Genomic DNA, 24129 nt, shown 5'->3' with positions numbered 1-24129 from the left:
ATTCTTAATGATCTTTCCTTGACCTGCTTTCCAGGTCAATGTTTTTGATAGTAGGCAGCTTACATTTTTATCTAACTTTTCAATCTTTTGATTTTATTCTAATATTTCTTTTTCTTAAAGAATCATTGCATTTTGTTTTCATTTCTTTAATTGCAAGTATGTAGGTCTTAAATATGTGTTGGTAGTGCAACCTTGATGTTTCATGGACTTGATGGTTATCTTTTAATTTTTTTATTTTTGGAGCTTGACAAATGACAACACACATGTACACTTTAATATACAAACAACATAAAAAGAGTGCTATGTATGAAACCAGAAATCCCACCATAAACAGCTTTTTTTTTTTTAAAAAAAGTACATATTCAATTCATCATGTCAGTTCCAAGGCTTTCTCATTTGTGTTGCTACCTGCCCTCTGAACCTTCTTTCTCTGATCTCTTCTTTTTATTTCCTTCAAATATGTCACTGATGTTCTTCTCATCCTTTCTATTTTCCCCATCACAATTACTGATCTCTATCTCCCCTTAAATGCTTCACTTCTAACAAGTGAATAAAGAGGGAGCTGTCTTCCCATCTCCCCTCTCCTGCTCCAACCTCACCTACTGCCCATGGTAAATGCTTAGAATTGGCCTTCTTGGTTCTGGTGAACCATGCAGAACCTTTTAGTGTATGCTTCATGCCATGTGTGACTCATCTGTGAGGGGCTAGTCCTGTCAGATGACAGAGCACTCCCAAGACAAAAGAACTGATGACTCAATGGATGAGCCAAAGAGAGTAGCCATTACCTCTTTCTTGGCTGTGACCACTCCATGTGGCCAATAGTGCTTTGTGACTCTGGACTCCCATGAAATTTTGGGGAAATGGGTGGCATTTTGTTACTACTCCACTGTTGCCTTATATGGAGGGTAGACAAGGTGAGCTTGTGCCCCTGCCATCTTTCTCTGCTTTATTTTTTCTTTCTTGAGTATGTAAGAGACACTTAAAACTTCACTAATGTGAAAACATGTTTAATAGGAATGTATATGTACAGCCTATATCAAATTGCACACCGTCTTGGGGAGGGAAGTGGGAAGAGAAGGGGAGAAAAAATTTAAAACTCAAAAGCTTATGGAAGTGATTGAGTATGAGGGCGAGCACAATTCTCAAAGTGATTATGTCCAAAGTTAGAGCCAACCTTAAGAGTTTAAAAAGTCATAGTTTTTTTTTTTAATTTCTCTCTCTCTTTTTTTTTTTTTGGCTAGGCAATGGGGTTAAGTGACTTGCCCAGGGTCACACAGCTAGTAAGTGTTATGTGTCTGAGGCCGGATTTGAGCTCAGGTCCTCCTGAATCCAGGGCCAGTGAGGTATCCACTGCACCACTAAAAAGTCCTAGTTTTAATGAGAGAGGCATTTGGTTGTAGTAGATTCCAGATCAGTTAACTATAGAAATAACCAAGTGGAAAGTTCAGAGGTTAGAGTTTAGAGCAGAGTGATAATGAAGAACTCCAAGGCTAAATGTAAACTATCTGATCAGAAATCCCACAAACTGCTTTATGTTCTGATGAAGTTTAAATATCATCCTCCTAGTAGATTGTAACAGAAATTATAAAGTGTTCATGAATTCTGTTCTACTTATATGTGCTTACAGTGCCCTGTATTTAGCATTCCTTTCATGTGTAGGAATAAATTACCTGGACCTTCTTGATTCATATTATACATTGAGTATTTTTAACATTCCCCCTCACATTTTGGAGAGGGCCTTGGTTAACTCATCCATAAGTAAAACTGTCCATAAGAGTGTTGTAGGGAAAGAAAGGACTTAAATGAGCAAAACAGGGAAAACAAGGGACCCTGACTTCATTCATTGGAGGTGGGATCCCTGGGACTGAACCAGGTCCATTCACATGTCTGGGTACAGAGGAACAGAACAGAGAGTGAGAGCAGAACTCACCATTCCACTTCTCTGACACCCCTCCCCTGCCATTTATTCTGTCTATTAAGGGTAAATTAGATAATAGACAAAACAAACACACACTGGCCATGTCCAAACAAGTATTTATTGCAGATTCTGTTAATTAATTTTATTGTGCATTCTGAAATCAGGCCCTTTTGAAGTCAGTTTGAACTGTGTGCAAAGTGCTATGCAAATTAATTTTCTAAGCCAAAAATAGTAACACAATCCAACAGTTTTGATACAGAGGTCTTCAGAATGTTTCCTCTAAGAAGAAAGATTCAATACATGCCAAATCCATTTAAAGGAATCGATAATAAACATTATTGGTTAAATAGCTCTGCTTCTGGAAAGCACAAGCCCAACTATGGAAGCTCTCCTTCAATTTATAATTTTAGCAAAGAGGAAAGGAATAGGAGGTTTCTGGCAGTTAAATCATTTCAATTTTCAGAGTTCTGAGAGAAATATTTAAATGCAATGGAGTTCTTTGAAAGAATTAAACTGAAGTTTTATTCAGTTAGGGATAGGGATTAAATTCCTGATCTCATTCACAGAGGACATTCCTGAAGGAGGCAAATATTCTCCTAGCTGGCACCTTCTCTGCAGTTTAAAATCTTAGAAAGTTGTCAGAGGCATTGAGAGTTTAAGCGACTTGCGCAGGTACATACTGTGTCATACACAGTGTGTATGTGTCAAAGACAGTGCCTGAAACCAGGTCTTTCCAACTCCCAGGTCAGCTTCTTTCTCCCCTGTCATATTTACTCTTTCTCACATAGGCACATTTTTCATATTTAAAAGCACAACTCATCTCAATGTTATTAAATATTTGTTGAATACCATGTACTTAGTGCTGAAAAAAAGTTATTTTTCAGATTACTATTTTTAAAAAAATTACTTTCTGGAAGTTAATGTTTATTCTAGGATTAGGACATAAGGAGGTGTGTTATACCTTGCAATTCTGTTTCTAAAGATACTCTTTCTAAAGAAAATGCAATGAGTGTTTTTTTTTTAAAATGAAAGAAACTTTAGACCAGCTTTGGCCTCCAGGCCACATGTGGTCTTCTAGGTCCTTGGGTTCAGCCTTTGACTGAGTCTAAGTTTTACAGAACAAATCCTTTTAAGGGATTTGTTCTGAGAAGTTTGGATTCAGTCAAAGGGCCACACTTGACTTCCTAGAGGGCCACATGTGGCCTTGAGGCATAAGGTTCCCCACCCCTGGTCTAGGGGTTGGGGCAGGTGATAGGATTTGTATTCATTATGTTATCTACGATCTCAACAAATTATGAATTTTCTAGTCTAAGAGCTAGACATACCAAAAGAAATTGTGTAATCCTAGTGTGCCAATTACCCCAACCCCAGCTTTGGGCACAAGTCACTCAATTTCTCTGGATTTCAGCTTCCTCATTTGTAAAATGAGTGAGTTGAACTAGATTGGCACTAGAGTCCCTTCAAACTCTCTCAATCTATTATTCTAAGTTTTTTTTTTTTAACGGAACTGAGTTAGAAAAATAAACTCACTTTACCTGTAGGTGACACAAGTATCTTATCTGAAAAAGTACCCGGCCTTAATAAGAGAACTGTAAGAAGGAAAGGGACAACAATTCTGACCAGGATGACAATGAAACAATTTAGCACTGGGGGACAAAAGTGGAAAAAATCTGCTTCTGTAGGAAAGGAAGAGGCTAGCTAGTCAATCAGCTAGGTAAAATGTCAATCTAGGCTCCTAGAGCATGGGAGGGGGGAGGGGGTAAAGACCAAAATAAACAAAATCTCATTCACATTTCACAGCCAGTGCCATTTTGGAGAGGAGGCCAGTGACTCAGGGCTCCGTTAGGAACACCATGTTTCTTATTTTAGTGTGAGAAAGTTAGGGGCCGGGCCATTTCGGAGTCCATCCGAGCTCATCCTTCCAAGCAGGAGTTTCATGTGCATTTGGGCATGCAATGGAGTTTCTAACGAATTAAATCTATGTCCAAACCAACCAACCTCCGAACAGTCATTTACATTTTTGAGTCACCCCCTCTTTGCCGGCTTGCCTTCCCCTCCTCCCCAGTTTTTAAAAGATACTCCAGCCCGCAATCCTCAAAGCTGCAGCTGGTCGGATTCTTCTGGACGTGCTTCTCTCCCAGGACTGAAGCTCGGAGGGAAGGAAAAGGAGAGAAAGAAGGCTGCGGCTCTTTTACTGTTGTTCGGGGTTACCCGCGGCTGCTGCAGAGGCGGCCCCTTCTAGGGCGCGGCTCTGGGCTGGGGCCAGACGCTTATCCTGGCCACTCCTCTTCTGCGCCCCTCGCAGGGCCCCGATTGGCTGATGCAGCGGACTGGGTGGGTCCTCTCCCCGCCAGGGCGGGAACCTTACAAATACCAGGGGGAGTGCCTCACCCCTTGGCTGGCAGACTGGAAACTTAACCGCCCTGCTGCTGTCATCTTCAGCACCCTGTGCCCCTCCCTATTCCAACCTTGTCCCCTTGCTCTCTCGAGAAGAAGAACACCCCTCTTTCCCCTTCCTGTAGGACAAATCCCCTGATCCCAGGGCAGAGTAAAGGAGCCTGTGGTCCCACAGACAGCTCTGCCAAACTTCTGAGGACCTGAGTCAACTTTCAGGGGCAGGATGGTCGTGGGGCGCTGGCCAGGAATATCCCTTCTACTCGTTCTTCTCGTCTGCTCTCTGGCTCCAGCTCGAGGTGAGAGGCCCTGCTTGCCCCACCTTTTGCTGCAGTTGGGGTGCGTGGGAGTCATAGCGGAGCACTTTCGGATGGGGGAGGGAAGGATTCAGACAGGGAGGTTGGGCGTTCCCTCTTGGAAAGTTCTCTCAAAGCTGCCCTCCTGGGAGGGGGTTCTTGGGCAGACCTGGGAAGGCCTGTCCAGGCCTTCCGGGATCCCTCTAGCGGACCCCTGGGGGGAAGAAACGGGAGCAGAGCCTCTGCTCCCATTTGGGGGAGGGAGTCTTGGTATCAGTGAGATTCTACCTTAAGTTTTGGGAGCAGTCTTCGGAAAGAGGAGACCAGAAACTAGGCTTGTTTTTCCTCCGTTATTAAGCAGAGTAGGAAACGTCAGCTTTGGGGGAGGGAGGAGGAATTTTTGGAAAACTTGTTTGCCTTGCGTGGTTTGTATGCCTCTTGCAAGCATTCTGTACGCATTGTAGTTAGTTTTGCCGTTTCCCGGAGAGTAAGCTGCAACTTACTTCCAAGTGAAAATACCTGGGCAAGTTTAACGGGAATATAATTAGCAAAGAACTGGTTAGGTCTGTATTGATTGCCTATAAAGTTATTAAAAGAACTAGTGGACCACTGGATTGAAGCCTGGTCATTGGTTAGAGTGGGTTACTTTTTTTTTAACCATAAAAAAAGCTTGATACTCTAAAAAGGAGAATGGGCCTCTTTAGCAAACAAGACCATTATTATTTTCAATACGAGAACTGTATTTTTCTCTCAGGATGCAGTAGAAAAAAAATAAACATGTTTGCGTCAAGAAGATTCATTACAGAAAAGCTTCACAGTGATATTAATGATTCAACTTTTGCTTACCCAAAGATGGTCTTTAATTATGTGGATGAGGCAAGTAGAATTGGTGCTAGTTTTTTGAGAAGTAGAAATAACAAAGGTGATATTAATAAAAAAAAAAGGAAAGGTAGCATATGTATTTATATAATATATGTGAATATATATGGACATGTATAGTATACATATTCATATATCTATTTATGTGTGTATGTGCGTGTGTCTACACATACACACACACACACATATAAAGAGACACACATATGTAGTAAGTAACGGTTTCACAACTCTTTGTCTCTCTGGAAGTGGTACTATACTCCCAAGTAGTGTTTTTAAAAATCCAGAGCGCTTATAAGTTTCTTTCAAGTATGTGCCAGCCTGCTGCATAAAGGTAAAGACTGGAGAAGGCCCGAAGAAGTTTTCAGTTTCTTGCTGGAATGCCAGCAATATGGCATTTAAGCATTGGGGGGTCCCTGCTTGGAGCCATGTTCTTAGTGAGTATTTTAAAAACAATTCATAGAATATGAGGTACTCATTTTTTGTACATTTTATTTTTAGTAGAAATTTTAAGTTGAAGGTTGGGTGTTTATAAAATTTATGGAGATTGGTAATATTTCTGCACTTTCACTTGTCTTCAGTAATGGTTAAACATTTTAGATGGAAACATTTATGTAAAAAAAGTGAGGTGTAAAACATTTGATCTCTTGGAACCCTATCCCTCCTAAAATATAGGGATGGACTGAGGTTCAGGGAACTCTAAAATTACAATGAGCATTGTGCCCCAAAATATTTTCTTAATTTTTTAAAAATAAGAAATATCATTTCCCGTAATACTTATCGTGGCGAATGTTCTCGCACCATCTCATACAAGTCTATGTAGCTACTTGTTCAATTAGATTTTGGTATTAATAGTATTGTTCTGAGTTCTGGATTCTGGAAATGTGGAAGTGAATGGTCCAGAATAAAAATAAGGAGTAGAGTTAGTAGATTTTCATGGATTCTGTTTTTTGGGGAAAAAAAAAGATTTCCAAGTTTTGCCACAATAGATCTCAGGACTACAACAGTGAAAAGTTTTTATTTTTGTTTTGTTTTTTGTAGGGGATAGTAGGGGCAGTAGACTTTGTAAGTATGGGTCTTTTTAAGTGTGTGGGTTGAGTGGTGGCTGCTGCTAGACAGTGGTGTGCTGGAGTCTGCTCAAACTAGAATTCAGAAATCAGCAAATCTACAAATCAGTACTTGATTTATTGCTATCTTTATTTATTATTGTTAGTTTTGTTTATTGTTGTCTAGACCTAAGATTGTGAAAATAATAATGCAGATTAAACTTAAAAGTATGTTGTGTCCTCTGTACAGAGAGCCAGTTAAATATTTACCAGCACACTACTGGTTGCAAAATCAGAAAAGCTTCTGCAAATTGGAATTCTAAGTGGTCAATCCAGGGTCTATCACTGATTCACTGTAAAGACGTGACCCAATTTCTATGCTGTGTCATTTGGACTAGACCAGACTGCCTACACAATTTGAGAACATCTGTTAACTAAGTAAAAACTAATGAAACAATGTGAGGCCCCTCTTGTGAGCTTTCCTTACTTTAATCAAGTCTGGTTATGTTTTTAATATCTTCTTCCAGCAGTATCTGTCTTGTGTCAGGCAAAGCTGGAGAAATATTAAGATATAATTGCCATTTCATTTTTGAAAAGTAGGAAGAGATTTTTAAATGTTATACTCACCAGAAAATTTGCTCTAAGCTATTAACATATTTGAATGGCTGTGGTAAAAATTCATGTTTTAACTGACTTGATGCATTTCCTTTCCTCTCCCTTCTGAGTTTAATTTTTTTTATAAATTCCCCTTCATCATGGAAATGTATTTTAGTATTTGTTTTTCTTCTTGGGAAGAGTGCTTTTTTTTTCATGTAGAGACCAAAATTTGTAGCTGAGGGCTGTCATTTAGATGAATTAAATTAAATGTGACCAATGAGTGCTTTCTGCAATGCAGACTTTATATAAACTGACAGAATTTTATCAGTGATATAGAATGAATACACCTTAAAAAATAAATTCTTTCTTATAAAATTGTTTTTCCACATTATACATTTTTCAAAGTGATATCCCACAAACTTTTGGAAAAGTGATCTTTTTTGTTACAGAAATTTTCTATTATTAACAACTTTAAATTTCTTTATAAGTCGTAGACAGAGTAAGAACTACGTAAGTAGTGTGGTAGAAAGGGTACCCAGCCTTTTCTATGACACCTGAGACTCTTACTAAATCCTTTTAGAATAGGAAATCTTATGCTTTTGGTCCCACTTCTCAATGAGTGAGTGGGGTAAGTTCCTGTAGACCAATTACCAGATTATTTTATTAGACATTATTCATACACAAGATAAATATTCTCCAATTTTCTTGATTAAATATAGGGATTATTATATACTTAAGGGGATTGCAAAAGGTTTTTTTTTTATTTTTGGATAAAACATTAGAGCTTTAGGAAGCCTTTAAAGGGAACAAGGATGATTCAAATGTGTATGTGTGTGTATCACCTATTAGAAGGGAATGTTTTACGATTCCAATCCCTTTAGATAAAACACCACAATATTATTTATTGAAACAATTTTACAGGGGCAGCTAGGTGGCGCAGTAGATGGGCTTGGAGTCAGGAGGACCTGAGCTCAAATTTGGCCTCAGACCAGATACTCAGACACTTACTAGCTGTGTGACCCTAGGCAAGTCACTTAACCCCAATTGCCTCACCAAAAAAAGGAAACAATTTTACTAACTTTGTAATAGTAAAGTAGTATACAGGTTTAAGTTGGGGATGACTTGTAGAAATATACTTTAGGGTATACTTTAGAAATACTCGGCGTCACTCATGTAGCAATCCCTGTGGTTGCACAAATCATGTAAGAATATAGCTATTCAGGAAACACAACTTCCTTTTTCCTCTCTCAGTTAGATGAAGATTTCTTTTACCTCAGCTCCTATCAATCACAGAATCTCAAAAGAAATGGCCTTTTAACATGGCTTTTAATAGAACTACGTCTTAAAGCATTAACTGATTAATCCTTATCTCTTTGAAGTGCAAAGCACATACGATTTTGGGGATGCTTACTAAAAATAGGTAACACATTCTTTAGATTGGAGAATAAGTCACTAAAGTTGAGAAGGAACCTTGCCATAGACGGGAAAAATTCTCCTTAACCAATATAACACAAACTATCCTGATATCATAGAAACGTCAGTTTTTATTACTGCAGTTTGAGCAGTCATTTGTCTAATTATGTTGCTGTTAGCCAAATAACATAATGAATGCAAAGCATTTTGCAAATTTTAAAGTGATATATAGATAGGTGAGTTTAAAATGACAATGATAAAAATATTACTTGTAAAGAGCAAATTTATCAACACTATCTTTTAAGGTAAAGGATATTTTTTGATTATGCCTTTTGATTATGTCAATAACTAAATATTTACCAGTCAAAATATTTTTGTTCAATCAATGAAAAAAACATTTATTAAGCACCTGCTGTGGCATTGTGCTAGAGAATGGAGATACAAAGATAGACAGGGAACAGTCCTTTCCCTCAAGAAGTTTAAATTCTAAGGAGGATTTGTATTTGTATGCATATATAACTTGTATATATATATGTATATAATATACATACACATATACAAACATACATGTGTATATGTATATAGAAAATAAATACAAAATAATAGGGTAACTAGCTGCCAGGATGATAAAGGAAAGACTTGTGTAGTAAATGAGGCTTAAGCCAAGTTTTGGAGAAAGCTAGAGATTTTGAGAGGGTGTTTAGGTCAGACATAGGCAGACAGCCTATGTAAAAGAAATGGAGATGTGAGTGTCAAATGTAAAAAACAGCAAAAAGTCAAAGTTGGCTGGATAATTAAGACTGTGAAAAGGAGTAACATGTAGGCAGGAGCCGGATTGTGAAGAACTTTAAATGTCATACAAAGGAATTCGAATTTTGTCCTAGAGGCAATAGAGAGCCACTGGAATTTCTTGAATAGGAGAGAGACATGCTTAAACCTGTGCTTTAGGACTATCACTGGCAATTACGTGGAAGCCATATTGGAGAGGGAGGGAGACTTAAGCTTGGGAGACCAGTTAGGAAGCTATTGCAATGTTTCAGGCAAGAAATAAAGAAGGTTTGCATTAGGGTGAGTAGAGAAAAAGGACATCTGAACTAGGGTGGTGGTTGTGTGAGTGTAGAGAAGAGGACTGATTCTAGAGATACTGTGTCTGTAAGAAGAGATTCCTTCTTTTGAGAGTCAGCTACATAATGGAAAGAGCATTAGACATGAAAACAGGAAATGTAGGTTTGAGTCCTTATTCTGACAATTACAATCTATGTGGTTCACTTAACCTCTCAGCCTCAGGTTTTTTTCTATGTAAAATGTGAATAATGTGGTATCATTATCAAACATGTGAAGGACAGTATAAATATCTCCTTTGTCTCTTGATTAAGATGAAGAATACAGAGAAACATGAGAAGACATATGAATTAATGCAAAGTGAGAGAAGAAATATAAAAAAACCCCCAATATACACAGTGACTACAACACTGGAAATAAATGCAAAGAACAGGAACAAAATAATCAAATGTGAATGATTATGTAGTTCTAATGATTGAAATTTGACCCCAAAGAAGAGAAGACACAAATTCTTGTAACAAAGATGCGCAGTCAGGCAAAACAAATTCTTGCAGTTTTCATGTCCAAAAATGCATATCTTGTTTACATTTGAATCCATCATCTCTCCTACAGGAGTTGCTTAAGCTAGATCCTCTGGAACTGTGATTGGTCATTGAATTGATCAGAGATCTTATATTTTTTAACATTGTTGTCTTTATAGTGCTAATATAAAATTGTTCTCCCGGCTCTGCTCACTTCACTGTATCACTTCATGTAAATCTTTCTAGTTTTCTCTGAACCCATCCTTTTCTTATGGCACAACAGTATTCCATTAGACATTTAGTTTATTCAGACTTTCGGTTGAAATAAAAATGTGTTGTATGTATCAGGACTACAAATGTGTGTTGAATGCCTAGTTGGAACAGACACTCAGGAAACAACTAGAAAATGATTAAGTGCTAAATTCTGTGGTACTGACCACAATACAAGGGGCAAATCAGTGCAGTTCTGCGTAACTGGGGAAAGGTTTTTGGAATGAGTAAGACTTGAGCTGCATCTGGAAGGACAGGAAGTTTTAAGATCGAGCATAGGAAGGATGGCAAGCATTCCATATCCCAAGTAAACACCGTGGAGTATATTGGCTAATCATGACAAATAAAAGGAAACATTTCTATTGAGGTTGGTTAGAGAACTTAATATAAATCAAAGTCACATAGGAACAAACAGAATATATATCTTGTTTGATGTGATATAGCTAACTGTGCTTGGTGCAGGAGACAACGTATCAAAGCATGTTGAGGATCAGAATTCCAAAGGAATGTCTGCTGTTTGTCATTTAAGAATGAATCTTAAGTCAGGGTGAGATAGCTGAATCATCTGTCCTGGTGATGTTGGATTTCATTTGTTACTTACTAACATTTCTTTCTGGGTTCTCTTTCAGAAGTGCATTATTGTGATTACTGCTGTTGAAAAGATAGTGGTACTCAGAATATGCCATACATAGCTTTATGAAGTTCAGGGGCCTTGAGTTTAATTGTTACAGAACAATACTTGGAATTATGTTTTCTCTGTTATTTCTTGAAAAAGCAGTGTACCAAAATACCCCTTTCTCAAATTGAGGGATTGAATTATGGGCCACACTTGAACCAGGGCTTTGCTTCAGGCCGGGAAATTTGAAGAGTCACTTCTGACACATCCTCTGGTTTGTGGAATCATGCCCAGCTATAGGGATAAGTAAGCACTAAGATAAGAGGAGTTAGTTACCTTTTGTGAGGAAAGCCCTGGCTGTCTGGACATCATATTTATCCCCTATCAGATGGAGAGGAAGGCTGGACCTTCCTCTCTTTCCCCTCTGTGAGCCTCTGAGGGCTGCTGCTTCTGTGGAGGGGATATGGGTAGCTGCTAGGCTGCCCAGAAACTGCCCATTGTTTATGGGAGGGCAGTGCTTCCTTCAAGTGCAGCAAGATGAAGAGCCTGAATAAGGGAGCCAGGGCCATAGCCCCTATTGTGGATTCCCACGGGACTAGCTGCTTTTGTATTCTCATATCGCAGCGAACTTTGATTTCCCTGAAATTTTGCTCTCCCCAGGAATCTCCAGCTGTCCTTCAGCTCAGTATGGTGGCCCAAGGGAGGAGAGAGCCTTTGGGAAGCAGGGGTGGACTGTCTTGTGTATAAGGAAATGTGACCTCAGGGTCTAGGAATTCTCAGCAGGGGTGATCTGGGCGATAAGAGCAGGGACTTCACCTGGATAAGGTGAGGGTAGGAGTGGAGGGCCATGCTATTTCAAGAATGTCTCTCTCCCTTGTCATTGATGCCTTTTATTTTCTGCACCTTTAAGCTTTACACTCTGGGCTTCAAAACCTTTCCTGCTGACCAGTGGTGGGAGTAAGATTGGGAATGGATGACTGACTGTGTGGTCTAGAGATAACTGACATTTCTGTTCTGATAACTAATTCAGGGCTTCTGTCCCCTCTCCCCCTATATATTACGGCTTTGGGAAAGATGGTCTATGAGGTCTCTTAAGGCTCAAGCAATTCATGTTTGAGATTTGGGCTCTATTTGATAAGGAGCATCCCTCTGTGACTTTGGTCAAGTCAGCTCCCATCTCTGCAGCATCAATTTCCTCCTCTGTAAAAATTAATAGGCTCAATTAAACAAACCTAAAGGCTTCTCCAGCTAGAATATGATCCTCCCTCCTTTAACATTCATTTTAGAAATTTGAGTGCAAAATTCTTTCCCTCCCTACAGCCCCTCCCCCACCCATTAAGAAAGCAAATAATATGATACCCACTATACTTGTGAAGTAATGAAAAAAAGTTCTTATTAGATGTGTTGCAAAAAAAAAGAGAGACAAGAATAAAGGGAAAAAAATCTGCTTCAATCTGCACTGGAGGTGGATAGCGTTTTCCATCCTAAGTATTTTAGAATTGTCTTGGATCATTGCATTGATCAGAGTAGTTAAGTCTTTCACAGTTGATCATCATTACAATATTGCTGTTACTGTGTACTGTGTTCTTCTGGTTCTGCTCACTTCATTTTCTATCAGGTCATATGCAAGTTTTTCTGAAACTATCCCTTTCACCATATCTTTTCTAACATTCTTTTTTTTTTTTTTTGGCTAGGCATTTGGGGTTAAGTGACTTGCCCAGGGTCACACAGCTAGTAAGTGTCAGGTGTCCGAGGCCAGATTTGAACTCAGGTCCTCCTGACTCCAGGGCTGGTGTTTTATTCACTGCACCACCTAGCTGTCCCTCTTTCACCATATCTTATAGCACAATAGTATTTCATTTCAATCACATACCACAGCTTGTTCAGTCATTCACTACTTGATGGACATCCCTTTAATTTCCAATTTTTTTGCCACCACAAAAAAAATAGCTTCTATAAATATTTTTTGCATAAATGGGTTCATTTCTTTTTCCTTTGATCTCTTTGGGATAGACACCTAGTAGCTGGGTCAAAGGGCATGCACCTTTAGGGCATAGTTCCAAATAATTCTCCAGAATGGGTGGACCAGTTCACAGCTGTACCAACAGTACATTAGTGTACCTATTTTCCCACATTCCCTCCAGCATTTGTCATTTTCCTTTTCTGTCATGTTAGCTAATCTGATAGGTGTGAAGTGGTACCTCAGAGTTGTTTTAATTTGCATTTCTCTAATTGTTAGTGATTTTTAGTAATTCTGAACATTTTTAATATGGTGTGATAGCTCTGATTTCTTCTTCTGAAAACTATCTTTCACCATTTATCAACTAGAGAATAACTCTTATTTTTATAAAATTTGCCCCATATATATTTGAGAAATGAGACCTTTATCAGAGAAATTTCCCATAAACTTTCCCCCAGTTTCCTGCTTTCCTTCCAATTTTGTCTGCATTAGTTTTGTTTGTGCAACCTTTTAATTTCATGTAGTCAGAATTATTCATTTTATCTCTTGTGATCCTCTCTTGTTTTGACATAAATTCCTCCCTTATCCATAAATCTGACAGATAAGTTTTCCCTGCTTCCCTAATTGAAAATAATACTTTGAAAGTTTGGTGTGGGTGTTGCCTCCAAGTCCTTTTTCAGTCCATATCCCTCCAACTCCCCCCCCCCAAAAAGGATTTCAGTTATTTGTATCTATTATCACCACTCTTCCCCTCCTTCTAGGAACCTGGATTCTTAGATGTCAAGTGTGAAGGAATAACTGGTCTTAGCATCTGATTATTTAGAATAATTTTTTTAATAGGAAGATACTTAATAGTTCTTCTTCTGGTGTGTGAATGGCCAGTAAGTAAGGGAGCCTTCCCAGCAGCAGGCCCTATTTTCTGCTCACTAGAGCTGGGAGTTGGTGTCCTATGTCTGACTCTTTTTCTGTTCCTCATGGGGGAGTGTTACTCCCTCTTCTTTTCTAAGGATGCCTTTTTGTTCCACTTGTCCAAAAGGTCATTTGTAGTACTTCCTCAAGATTAAAAAAATATCTTATTTGTGGCTCTCGTTATGTGACTACCGTAGAAAGCGTTACTTGAGATTTCTATGTTAAATTACAAACATAGAAATTTTGTATTTTAAAGATTATTTTGGAAATCAGTGGGGATTCCTTAGGGTTACATCACCCTTAATGATTAATTAGATTTTGTAATATAATTGTTACAGAATTAGAACTGGACAGGATCTTTGGGGTCATCTAGCAAAACCCATTCATTTTGCAGATAAGCAAACTATTACCCAATGAGGTTACATGATTTGCCCAGGGTCAAAAAGGTAGAAGCGGCAGAGCCAGAATTTGAATGAATCTAGGGTTTCAGACCCGAAATCTAATATTCTTTCTGATACCATTAATAACCCTCAAATACCTGTCACTTTCTGTCACTCAGTTTCTTTATCTATAAAATGAGAGAATTAGCCATTGTTACCAGGATTCCCTTCCAGGTCCAATCTGTTGAAACATGACATCACCAGGCCAGGGTACTTTAATGCTCTTAGTCCAAATTTGTCAGGACCAAGGGCAGTATGCAGATCATGTGTCTTTAAGCCAGCTAGCATCTTGTTGGCTTCAGTTGTAGTTCCAGGTTCAATTAATCCCTTACATCCTAACACTGAAGCTTGACTTTGATGTGACATATAATAATAGTAATAACAATAGCAACAACAACAAATAACTATGAGGCACCATCATCTGGTAGATGGGAAGTTGGCCTCATATTCTGAAAGACCTGGGTTCAAGTCACACCTCTGACATCTCAGGTCTACAGTAAACTATTTAAAACCCTTGACAACTTGCAGAACAGATCTGAATTGGTAGAGGAATTTTCCTTACTGTGATTTCGCTATGCAATAAAATCTAAAGTCTGGTCTTTAAAAAAAAAAAAGCAAAGCCAACCCTTGACTGTTTAGATGATGCTCTAAGATGTTCAAAGCACTTTACATATGTTGGAAAGAGCACTGAATTTTGAGTCAAGTCAAGCATCTCAACTGTCTAGGTATTAGAATTCTCTTCTGATGAGCCATTGGATTTTTATCCATTCCCAGTAAGGAAATCTCTCCGCCAATGCAGGCTGACATCTGTTCTGCTAGTTATTGAGAGTTGCCTGAAACCTTGAGATGTCAAAAGACTGAACTCAGGTTTACCTGAATTAGAGGCCAGCTCTCCATCCACTAAGTCATGATGCTTCTTGGTAATAATGATTACTAACAATAGTTGTTTTGTTGTTATTATTACTAGGTAATAATGCTAATAGCTAGCATTGATATAGCACTTTAAGGTTTGTGATGTGCTTTACAAACATCATTTTATTCTCACAACCACAGTGGGAGATAAGTGCTCTTGTTATCCCCATTTTACAGATGAGGAAATTGAGGCAGACAAGGTCACATGATGTCTGAGGCTAGGTTTTAATTCTGGTTTTCCTAACTCCAGGTCCAGCCCTCCAACTGCTGTGCCATCTCACTGCTTCTGGGTAGGTTAGAAATCTCTTAAGAATTAATCTGACATTGTTTTTAAATTAATTTTTAATAATAAATTTAATGAATGCCAAAAATAAACCATTCTTATTTATAAAGTAGAACAGAAAAAGAGGATTATATTTGAAACTATAATCCTCCATTGATAGTTTGATTTTAAAACATGTATATGTGTATATATATATATATATATAATTTATACACACATGCACATGCATATACATACATATACAGTACATATAATTCATACATGCATATATAATTTAAAATGTGTATTATATATGCTATATTCAACATGTTATTTTTAAAGCTATCCTGCTTGCCTGTAGATAGGTAAAGGACTTAAAAAAAAAAAAACAACAACAACCCAATGATCCAAAGGGGGAACATTTAACTTGATTTGGTTAGTTTGCTTTTTAAGTGAAAAATATATATATATATATATGTATACTGCTCTAAAACATTTCACTTGTTTACTTTTTAAATCCAAAACTTAGAGAATATCAGAGTAGAGACTGAAGTCATCAGAAATCATCTAATATAACCTCTTGTGTGTCATGGACCCCTGTGAAGGTCTGGTTAATCCTATGGACCTCTTTCAGAAAAATGTTCTTAAATAATTGAGGAAATGCTAAATTTCAATTAGAGGGTGATAAGAACAATATCTTAACCCATCCCCTCAAATAAGTTAGGGTACTGTTTTTTTTAAAGGTAATGGAAATATTTCTTAGGACTTGGTCTTGACTAAAGGGATGAAAGATTCAGACTGTTGATGTTACTTCCTCTTCACTTGAGCAGAGAGCAGCCATGAGGAGCTCAGATCCTTGACTAGTAGATCCTGATGAGAACCTTGCTCAGCTGAATCAAACCTAGGGGTTCTCAATACCTGTTCTTGTTGAATATTCCTTCTCCTGATATGGCTAAGCAAATGTCCGTTAGTTAATTGTCGAAAGACCTATGAGTGTCTCATTTTGTTCCAATACCAAACCTTACTACCAGAAGAATAGCTTGAGGCAAGCCCAGCCCAGGACATAGAAATTAGTGAAACTAAAAATGACATTTTTTTTCTCCCATTAAAGTTCACTGACCCACTGAAATCAGGGTTCTTATGGACAGATCTAGATTGATGCTGTAGGCTATTCTTCTATTTCCTAATTCACCTGATAGGGAGCATAAACCCTATTAAAAGAGATATTTAGAAGTATATTTTGATTTTGTGATATAATTACAATATTGAGATGTAACATCCCATAGTAAATTGAATAATGGACTGCTCAGAAGCTGAATTTAACTCCTGATTCTTCTCTTACAAGCGGGTGGTTTTAGCAAGTTGTGAATATCTTCCTGTCTTTGTTTATTCATGTTTAAAATGGGGATAATAATATTTGCATTACTGGCCTCATACTCTTGTTGCTTTGCAGGCTTTCTAAGCTTCAGCAAATTTCTTAAAGGTAAATTGTTGTTTGCTATTACTGTTATCTGTAAAATAGGGATCGTAATACCAGTATCACCTACCTTGCAGGCCCTCTGGGAGAGAGGAGTCTGGTAACTACAAAACACTGTACACACACATCTTTGAGTGTATACACGCAAAGACAAAAAAGGCAACACATTGTCAATGGAATAACATCCATACATTGTGGCTTTTTTGGATGTGACTATAGACTTAGTGCTATGTTGTGTTTTTGCTACTGTTGGTATATGTGGAAACATTACTTCCTAATATTTGTCCCCTGGGCTGGTAAAAATTAATTGAGATCTGGAGCTCCAGGGCCAGAGTTTCTCTGTTTTCATTTCCAGGAATGTGTCACTATACCTCCTTTTGCCTTTCTTTTCATTCATAATCTTGCTTTCAGAATACAAGCATTACCCAGGACCTGCTTCTTTTCTCCCAGGTCCAATACACAATTTCTCCTTTTCTACAGAGAGCCCCTTTTTAACCATTCAGTAATTTTCACCCATTTAATTGTAATAAACTGATGAGTAAATGAGTTTTTATTAAATGTATAATCAGGCTAGTTTAAAACATCTTTAAAAGGTAAGAAAATAAAGTTTTTAGAAACTTCAGGGCAATTTTAATCTGTTGGGACACCTAAAAGTGGTTCAGGTAACAGAGAGTATTAGCAAGCTACACATCATAAAGTATGTATAAATATAAATGGGACATTTAAATTATATGAGTTTGGAGTAGCACTCTGGGAAGCTTTTCTTTATGTTGAAGAAATTTTACAATGGAATCTTCAGAACACTTACACCACCACCACCACCATCACCAGTACTACACCGCTCCCACAAAAGAAAAAAAATATTTATAGTTGTGATTTTTAATATGGCTGTAGGATTTTAATATGTGTAATCACCGAGTATTGGCTTTCTTTTCTGGGTAGTGGACATCCTATTTAAATTTGTAGTAATTGGGGTGGGAGAAAAGAAAAAAGAGTATTTTAAAATCTAGACTGGCAAGAAGTCTTTTTTTAATTTATCTTCAGATATGAGAAGTTAAATACAAATGTTTTAAATCCACATTGTATTTCACATTGTATTGCTTGCTGAACTTCTTAAAATGGCTGAGTGGTAGTTTTCAGATCCTCTGAAACTGCTGCAGAGAATGTTTTGTGAGGGATGAGTCATAGTCAAGGATGCTCCACCCTTTGTGAGTCATTGTCATAGTCTTCTTACACATATATACACACATGTGCGTGCACGTGCACACACACACACACACACACACACACACACACACACAACACACCCTTGAAGTTTGCACAGAAAGCCTCAGAAGCCCCATGCACTTGATGTATTGCATTCCAATGTTTTAACACCTTATAGGCTCTCAGAATACCAGTACTCACTGAAGCAGTTATAAAATAGATACTTAAGCTCTTCTTTCAGGAAATGTGTAGTAGAAAGAATTTTGGATGCAAGAGATGGAGGACCTATGTTCTGATTCAGCTCTGCTTTCTGACCTTGGGCAAGACATTTAACCTCTCTGACTCTCAGTTTCCTCATGTGTAAAATGAAAGGAGCTGGACACCATCTAACTCTAATCTTGATATATATTTCAAGAAATATACCTCTTTTAGCTCCCCGTCCTTCCCCCATTATTTTTTAATGACTGTTTTTGTCTATTCCCCCAATCAAACTGAGGTGTCCTAAGAGCAGCAAGATGGATAGGATGATGGCTCTGGTTCAATATTTAGGTCACTCTGGGGAAGTTGTAGCATAAGCAGGGACGTATGGGAAAGGTGACTGAGAGACTAGAAGGATGATGTATTTGACTGTGACTTGGCCTCTTACTGCTGGCAATTGCTGTTGAATTATAATTATTATATTTGGTTCTTTACAAAGTATTAGAGAAGAAACATGGCACAGTGGAGAGAGAACTGGTATTGAGACAGGTAATGGTGCCTTGTTTGAGGAAGTGCAAGCAGAACAGAATGTAGGCTTCGCAGAGGGATGTGAAATGTACAAAACTGGAAATGTAGAAAGGGGCTAGGTAATACTGAGCTTGTAATGCCAGACAAAGGAGTTTCTATTTGATTCCAGAGGTAATAAATATCTATTGGACCTCATTGATCAGGGTTGAGTGATCTGGTCAGATAATGTGCTTTAGAAAGAATCATGTTGGCAACTGAATGGAGAATGGATTTGAGTGGGGAGAGATGAGGCAGGGAGACCTATTAGAAGGCTGTTGCAATCGTCCAGGTGAAAGGTAATGAAAGCCTGAACCAGGAGTGTGGCTATATGAGTGGAAAGAAGAGGATGTATGTATGTATGTACGTGTGTGTGTGTGTGTATATGTGTATATATTATATATATGAGATATTTTGATGGTAGACATGCCAACATTTGGCAATTTATTGACTATATGGGGTGAAAGAGAGTGAGGAATCAAGAATAACATCAAAGTTGCAAGCCTGGGTGATTTGGAAGATGTTGTTCCCCCAATCAGTAAGTAATAGGGAAGTTCAGAAGTGGGGGGAGGGTAGAGGAAGGTAATGAGTTCTGTTTTAGACGTGCTGAGTTTGAAATGCCTACCAATGCCAAGGAACTCAGAGGTCCAGCTCCTACTTCCATCTTGTGAAGGATTGAAATATTTTAGAGGAATATTTCTTTGTTTTTAAAATCTGTTATAATGCCTGTTTCACTATAATATTTGAGTTTTGAGATTGATTTTCTAATAGCTGGAACTGTTTAGTTTACTGAGGGAAGATATCATCTTTGAAAGGTTGATCAATCATTTGAGTGCCTACAATATACAAACGTGGAGGATATATTAAAAAAGACATAATTTGTGTCATCAAGGAAATTATAACCAAAAGAGAGAAAAGGAAGTAAACCAGCTAAAATATGTAGATAGAATAATTATGAAAATACTTTGAAGGGAAAGGGCAGGTAAGGAATTAATACTTTCCAACTCCAGGAGAAAGGCAGAAGACAAGGAATCTCGACATATGGCTCTCTCTTTTCTAGTCAGGATTAGCTACACTAGAAGTTTAAGAAATAACATAGGATCGATTGGTATTTGGCTTTAAGATTTGATTTTTTTTGCCTCTAGAATATTTATTTCACTAATCATTTTAGATTAATTCTGAAATAGTTTTGCACTCTTAACACATGAACTGACAGCAGGCTGAAACGATCCAGCAATACATTAGCTAGTAAGAAGAAGACAATCTAAGACTGGGGTGGGAACATGCAGGCCTGAGGCCACACGTAGCCCTCTAGGTCCTCAAATGCTGCCCTAATCAGTCAAAGGCTGTATTTGAGGACGGAGAGTTCTCCACCCCTGAACTAAGATGTCTCTTCTTCTTCTTCTTCTTCAAAAAAAAAAAGCAATTGTGGACCAAAGGGTAGCCAAAGGGACCAAAGATATATGTAGTAAATGTAAATATGGTTATTAATTATTTTAAATTATAAATTACTTATGATTATTATTCTAAAAATTCTAAGGGAGTCTCTATTTTGGATGAACTCTCTACATAGTCTTTCCCCCAGTTTGCAGTAATGGGTTGAACTCTGCAATTGGAATCAGGTTACCTGGTTTTGAGCTCCATCTCTAGCATTTACTAGCCAGTAAATGCTTTAGACAGGTCATTTGGTTTCTCTGAGCCTTAGTTTTTTCCCATCTAAAAAATGAGGAAATTATTATAACACTTGCATTATTCACATTGTTACTGTGTGTGGGGGGAGCTTTGTAAATTGTAAAGGTCTTTACAAATTAGATACTCCATTTTCAAAAGATTCTTGGTCAAGTTAAGCATAGCTAGATTACAGTCCCCTTAAACCTTAGTGGATAATGCTTCATGAGTTGCTGTGGCCAACCTTTTGATGATCTTATCCAAATTTGGAAAGATTTATATTCCTATATGATAGAATAGTCCCTGTACTTGAAGACTTTCCCACTTGGTAGACTGTGCTGTGCTGGAACAACCTTTTGGAGCCCCACTGTCTTACCTACACTATAATAAAGCATTGGAGTAGGATTGTAGGGCAGCTAGGTGGTGCAGCGGTTAGAGTGCGTGGCCTGGAGCTGGGAAAGCCTGAGTTTAAATCTGGCCTCAGACACTTACTAACTGTGTGACCCTGAGTGAGTCACTTAACCCTGTTTGCTTCAGTTTCCTCATCCTTCTTCTAGAAGGAAATGGCAAATCACTCCAGCATATTTGTCAAGAAAACCCCAAATGGGGTCATGAAGAGTTGGGCAGGACTGAATAAAAATAAACATTATGGTCTCAAGCCTTTCAGGTCTTACCCCAAATATAATCTTAAAACAGGCAGTTGTCTTGCAAATCAGCTGATGGATCACAATGCCCTGAATTATTATTACCTCAATTGCTGCCCTCAAACAGGTCCTTTCAGTACATTTATCTGAGGGACAGTTCTCTCAGGTTCTCAATACAGTATCTTTCCTCAACTTTTTACATGAGATACTGTTTCTTCGTAAGTTACCTGTTTTCCATACACAAATTTTTTCTGCCCTTTTCAGCAAACAAACACTTCACCTAGGAAAGGGACTATATTTTAAGTACACAATAATTTAACATTATAAATAGAAAGAATGACTATGGGGGAAAAAAAAAAAAGAACTGTAGACTATAATTATGACAACCACACCTGGCCTAGGAGAAGATTTCAGGAAATGTACTTCTCTCTCTTCTTTATAGAGGTGGGGCCTACAGGTGTGGAATATTGCATATGCTGCAGACATAGTTGCTATATTACTTGGTTTTAATAAACTGCGTTTTACCTCATTTTTATTCTTTGTTACTTAGAGTGGCTTGCTTGGTAGGGGAGGGAAAGAGATATCTTTGGAAAAAGGTCTTACAAAAACAAAAGATTTCAACTATAAAATGTAAAGATCTAAGGTAAAACAGAAAGGAACATTTTTCTAACACATCTGTCACACTGATTCTTAAAGTGGAAAATTGACTATATCTGGACTATGTTTGGGCAAGCAAAATTTTTTAAAATATTTTTTAGGCAATTGGGATTAAGAGACTTGCCCAAGGTCACACCGCTAGAAGAGGCAAGCAAAATTAAGAGATAAATTGATAGATAAATAAATAAGTAGGTGCATAAACATACACATTTAGCATTTGGAAGCTCTTCAGATTTGAGTTCAAATCTTGGCTCTGCAAATCACCCATTTACCTTTTCTGGGTTACTGCACCCTCATCTATAAAGTAAGGAAGCTAAACCAGATGAACTCTGAGGTGCCTGCCAGTTCTAGCCCTAACTCTGTGATCTCATTTGAGTTCCTTTTTCAGCCCCTCTCTCACACTGCAAATCTCTGAGTGCAGAGATTGTTGTTTTTCATCATTGTATCCCCAAAAGTTATCAATGTACCTTATAAAGAGCTACTGCTGTTCAATCTTTTCAGACTCTGTGACCCTATTTGAGGTTTTCTTGGCAAAGATACTGGAGTGGTTTGCCATTTCCTTCTCCAGTTCATTTTACAGATGAGGAAACTGAGGCAAACAAGGTCAAGTGACTTGTCCAGGGTCACATAGCTAATAAGTGTCTGAGGCCAGAGCTGAACTCATGAAGATGAGCTTTCCTGATTGCTCTATCCACTGTGCCACCTAGTTGTCCTTTTTAAATAGCTGGTACTTAATAAATATGGTGACTTTCCCTTCCTTGGACCTCATGCAGCACTGATTCATGTTTTTCTAATACCCTTCTGTATATCCTTTATGTATCAAGGTTATGAATGTATATATCTTATTCAAACAAGATTGTAAGGTCTATGCGGTCAGATATTTTATTATATTTTTCTTTTTTAAAACCTTTTACCTTGCCCATTGCTTAGCATACTGTTCTATGTAGAGTAGGCACTTAAGTATTTGTTGAGTTGAACCATTATACTAATGTTGGTTTATTAATAACAACACTGCTTACTTCCATTTAATTTATTTACAATCATCTCTGTGACAGAGATAACTTGGTAAAGTGGATAAATGGGTCTGGAGAGATGTAGATTCAAATCATAGGTGTAGCAAATGACAAGTCATTTAAATACACTGAGCCTCAGTTTCCTCATCTGTAAATGGTGATTGTCATGGAAGTAGGATCATTATCTACAAAATTACACTTACTGGTGCACTAAACTAATTGTTTTCAGTTATATCTTGTACCAAATAGTGGGCAGCTTAAGTAGTGGAAAGAATGATAACCTGGGAATCAGTGAAGTTCCAATCTTAGATCTGCTATGCTACTGTGTGTCCTTAGGCAAATCATTTAACCTCTCTGATTCTTCATTTCTTCACCTATAAAAATGAGGATTGACTCCAGTTCTAGTTGATTTATATTAGCTATTTCTTTCTTTGGGAAAAGAGTGATGTTTTTTATTGTTATATTGCATTTATTTAAAATATATATCCCTTTCCTTCTCTCTATGCAGTGAACCATTCATATAATAAAATAATTTTCAAAAAAGAAGAGGGGAAAAAAAAGCATTTCAGTAAAAACAACCAACAAATCAATTGTGTCTGACACTATATGCAATGTTCTACACCCATTATACAAACTGCAAAGAAAAGAGGGTTATGCAGTTTCTCAATCCTTTCTCAGAGACAAACTCATATTGGTCACTAATTTGTAATTAGAGCAGTTTGTTCTTTGAATTTGGCATTATAACTGCTTGGGGCCTTGAAGAGCATGTTCATTCATCTTCAAAGTCATGAATGAATACAGTAAATGATATTTTATGGTTCTGATAGGGCCTTCTTGTGTTCATAACAAGTCTCCAAAAACACCTTTGGAATGTTGTTTTCCTTTATGGATGCATACTCAAATAGCCTTGACCCTGCTGGTAGCCACTTTTGAAAATCTGTCTTATAGACAGTTTTTCATCCATAGCATTTCTTGGATTGGGATTTGGAAGCTGTGATATAGCCACGGAAGAGTTAAGAAGGTTATATGGAGGCTGGAGCTTCAAACCTGAGAACAGTTGGCAGTTTAGTGGTAGTTTATATCAAGCTATAGACTGTATGAATAGGATGAACTGGCCTTTCCTGGCCACCATCATTTCACTTCCTCCAAGAACTTGAGATCCATCTACTGTACTGAGAAGATTGAGGAGAACTGCATAAATGGAAACACC

General features: G+C 37.8%; 1 protein-coding gene across 1 annotated transcript in view; it reads left to right on the top strand.

Moving 5' to 3' along the window:
* The first annotated feature begins 4299 nt into the window (after positions 1 to 4299).
* The window catches only part of CD99 (CD99 molecule (Xg blood group)), a 56598-nt gene continuing 36768 nt past the window's right edge, over positions 4300 to 24129 (top strand). The window contains 1 exon segment of the mRNA XM_078146188.1: positions 4300 to 4611. Coding sequence (XP_078002314.1) covers positions 4539 to 4611 — 73 coding nt within the window. The 5' untranslated portion in view covers positions 4300 to 4538.

Source organism: Phascolarctos cinereus, unplaced genomic scaffold (assembly GCF_003287225.1).
Source record: "Phascolarctos cinereus isolate Bilbo 61053 unplaced genomic scaffold, phaCin_HiC Scaffold_726;HRSCAF=1367, whole genome shotgun sequence".
In the NCBI taxonomy this organism is placed as follows: domain Eukaryota; kingdom Metazoa; phylum Chordata; class Mammalia; order Diprotodontia; family Phascolarctidae; genus Phascolarctos; species Phascolarctos cinereus.
Note: the sequence above shows the minus strand (reverse complement) of the source record. Positions and strands in the feature narration are given on the sequence as shown.